The 2,389-nt window shown below is 51.9% G+C and overlaps 1 protein-coding gene across 1 annotated transcript; it reads right to left on the bottom strand.

The window, feature by feature from the left end:
* Positions 1-428: 428 nt before the first annotated feature.
* LOC125553444 (chemocyanin-like) lies at positions 429-1,679 on the bottom strand. Its single transcript, XM_048717225.1, has 2 exons — positions 1,406-1,679; positions 429-952 (listed from the first exon to the last, which is right to left on the bottom strand). Exons 1-2 carry the CDS (start codon positions 1,578-1,580, stop codon positions 753-755), a joined length of 375 nt encoding a protein of 124 aa, XP_048573182.1. The 5' UTR covers positions 1,581-1,679; the 3' UTR covers positions 429-752.
* Between the last annotated feature and the right edge of the window lie 710 nt (positions 1,680-2,389).

The raw sequence follows: 2,389 nt of genomic DNA, 5'->3' as shown, positions 1-2,389 counted from the left end.
GTCATTAGATTTCGACAAACTATTTTTCACGAAAAAACCCATAGGCGGAAGCAAGTTTTATTTTTTTCCTTTTTTTTTCCTTTTTGAGAAGCACATATATGTGTCTGCACGAGATATTAGGGTCCTTGTGACGAACTAAAGCGTTTGATCGGTCTCTCTCCCTCTCAGCGGATCGCTAGATATCAGGGTTCCTGTTTTTACTCCAGATAGTATGATATAAGATTTGTCTTAAGTTAAACTTAGTAAAGTTTGACCAAATTTATAAGAAAAGTTGTCAACATTCACACTACCAAATCAATGTCATTAGATGTATCATAGATTTAACTTTCATATTGTATATCTTTAGTATTTATATTTTTTAATATAAACTTGATCAAACCTCACGAATTTGAGTTTAAACAAAAGTTATACATAGAGCAAAAAGAAACTGAAGGAGTATCACACAGCAACTCAAAATTCTGATACATATACAAGCATGGAAAGCACACACAAGCGGAACAACAGAGTCATATCGCTTTTATCCCTTTGCTCACGTGCACACACAACACACTACTATATCAATTTCTCTCTAGCCAGTGCCAATCGGCCAGACGGCGGCCCGACACCCACGAACTCGAGAGTCGGGACGCGGGCATTTTATTGAACACGTACTCATCATGCAGCTCGTAGCTTCAGTCACTCGAAGAAGGAAAGTAAACTAAAGTTAACTAATAAGCACCGGCCGGCCGGACGATGGACGGATCATGGATGGATCATGCGGCGGTGACGGCCATCTTCATGCCGGCCTGGCAGTGGCCGGGGACGCTGCAGATGAAGTAGTTGGTGCCGCGGGCGAGCGTGACGCGGTCGCTGCCGGAGTTGTACGTCCGGCCGCCCCTCGCCGCGCTGCACGACTTGTACCCGGCCGCGTTCACCGCCACCACGTTGTGCGCCCCACGCCCGTACTTGAACACTGCACCCACGTACAAACGCCATGCCACAGTGAGTAAAACGAGCCAATAATAAGTTAGCACATTTTTTTAAAGTTAGCACAAAAATGCACAGCAGCAGGACTGCGGCAGCAATTAATCCTTCGGTGCGCAAAACTGGTGTGGCGTCCGCGTTTCCCGGCTCGTCGCAGTGAAAAGTCACTCTTTTTCACCGCAGTGGAGCACTGAGGCGCGCATGCGTCTCTTGGCAGCGACAGCGACCCAGCAAGCATGCACGAACACGACCCACAGTGCACGACGTACTCTTGCCACAGACATGTTACGTACGTCTGCTCTACTGAGGGCAACGGGACCCTAGCTATGCTTGCCGTGATCGAGCTCGTAGCGTAGTACGAGACGAGAGCGAAGCAAAAACTCGGAGGCTGGAAGAAAGTGTAATTAAGGTGGCACGCATGGGAGGGAGGGCGAGCACTCACGCAGCACGTCGCCGGCGCGGAAGCGCTTGCCCCTGGGCCAGCCGCCGGAGCTGAGGGCCCAGCCGGCGCGGTCGCCGACGGTGTAGACCTTGGACTCGGCGAAGTCGCCGTGGAGGAGCACGCAGAGGAGGACCAGCGCGAGCACGGCGGTCGCACCGCCGCTTCCCCGAGCCATGGCTAGCTACTGAGCAGCTCGGGAAGGGAGGTGCAGGAGCAGAGGAAGTGAAGACTAGGAGGAGTGGAGGCTTGGGTGTGTGGTGGTGCTCGGGGCCTCCTTTTATAGCCGGCCGTGTCCGCGGCCGCCGTGCCAGCGCATGGCAAAGACGGGTTGCCATACCGGCGCGGCGCGTGTGAACGTCGAGCCATCGTGGTGCAGTGCCGGTGTGAGTCCAAGGGTAGAGCACCAGAGCCCACACCGGGCATAGCTTCTTGCTGGGAAAGTTGGTGGTCGTAGAGGAATTTACTTCGGTTGAAACCGGCCAACCACCCCAACATGGAGGTGGCCATACCTTACTATAGTTCACTGGCAGGGGCAGTGGATTGTGAAGTTAGTCAAGCGAGCGTGAAAAGCGGTGAGTGAACGCTGCTGCTGAACGCTGTCGATGGGAGAGGAGAGGAGGACGGAGACCCGGTCGACGGGGAGCTAGCTAGCTAAGCTAGAGGACGCCGAGCTGTTTCGCTGTCCGTCGGAGGCCGTCCGGTACGTTTCCAATTCGATCATGCGTGCATGCTTCGACCTTCGAGTTAGGTCAAGTGGATTCAAGTGGATTCGGTGAGTTGAACCGGAAGGGGAGGCCGGTCATCCTTAATTTCAGGGTTGAGCGTACACAACACATTTGGGTGGTGTTTGGTTCTCTAGTCCTAGAACTTTTTCTAGTTCTTAAGATTTTTTGAAAAAGACTCTTAAGGAGATGCTTCTAAGGATTTTTAGCAAAAAATCCCATCCTGTTTGATTTGCTAGATACTTTTTTTAATCCCAACACA

The sequence above is a fragment of the Triticum urartu genome, chromosome 4 (assembly GCF_003073215.2).
Source record: "Triticum urartu cultivar G1812 chromosome 4, Tu2.1, whole genome shotgun sequence".
Classification (NCBI taxonomy): Eukaryota; Viridiplantae; Streptophyta; class Magnoliopsida; order Poales; family Poaceae; genus Triticum; species Triticum urartu.
This window is presented reverse-complemented; position numbering and strand designations above follow the sequence as displayed.

What these genes read in the sequence shown, in the direction of transcription:
- LOC125553444 (XM_048717225.1), bottom strand. Translation starts at nt 1,580, where the DNA reads ATGGCTCGGGGAAGCGGCGGTGCGACCGCCGTGCTCGCGCTGGTCCTC. An exon ending in CCGCGCCGGCGACGTGCTGC is followed by an intron (nt 953 to 1,405) that starts GTGAGTGCTCGC and finishes ACGTGGGTGCAG; the next exon opens with TGTTCAAGTACGGGCGTGGG.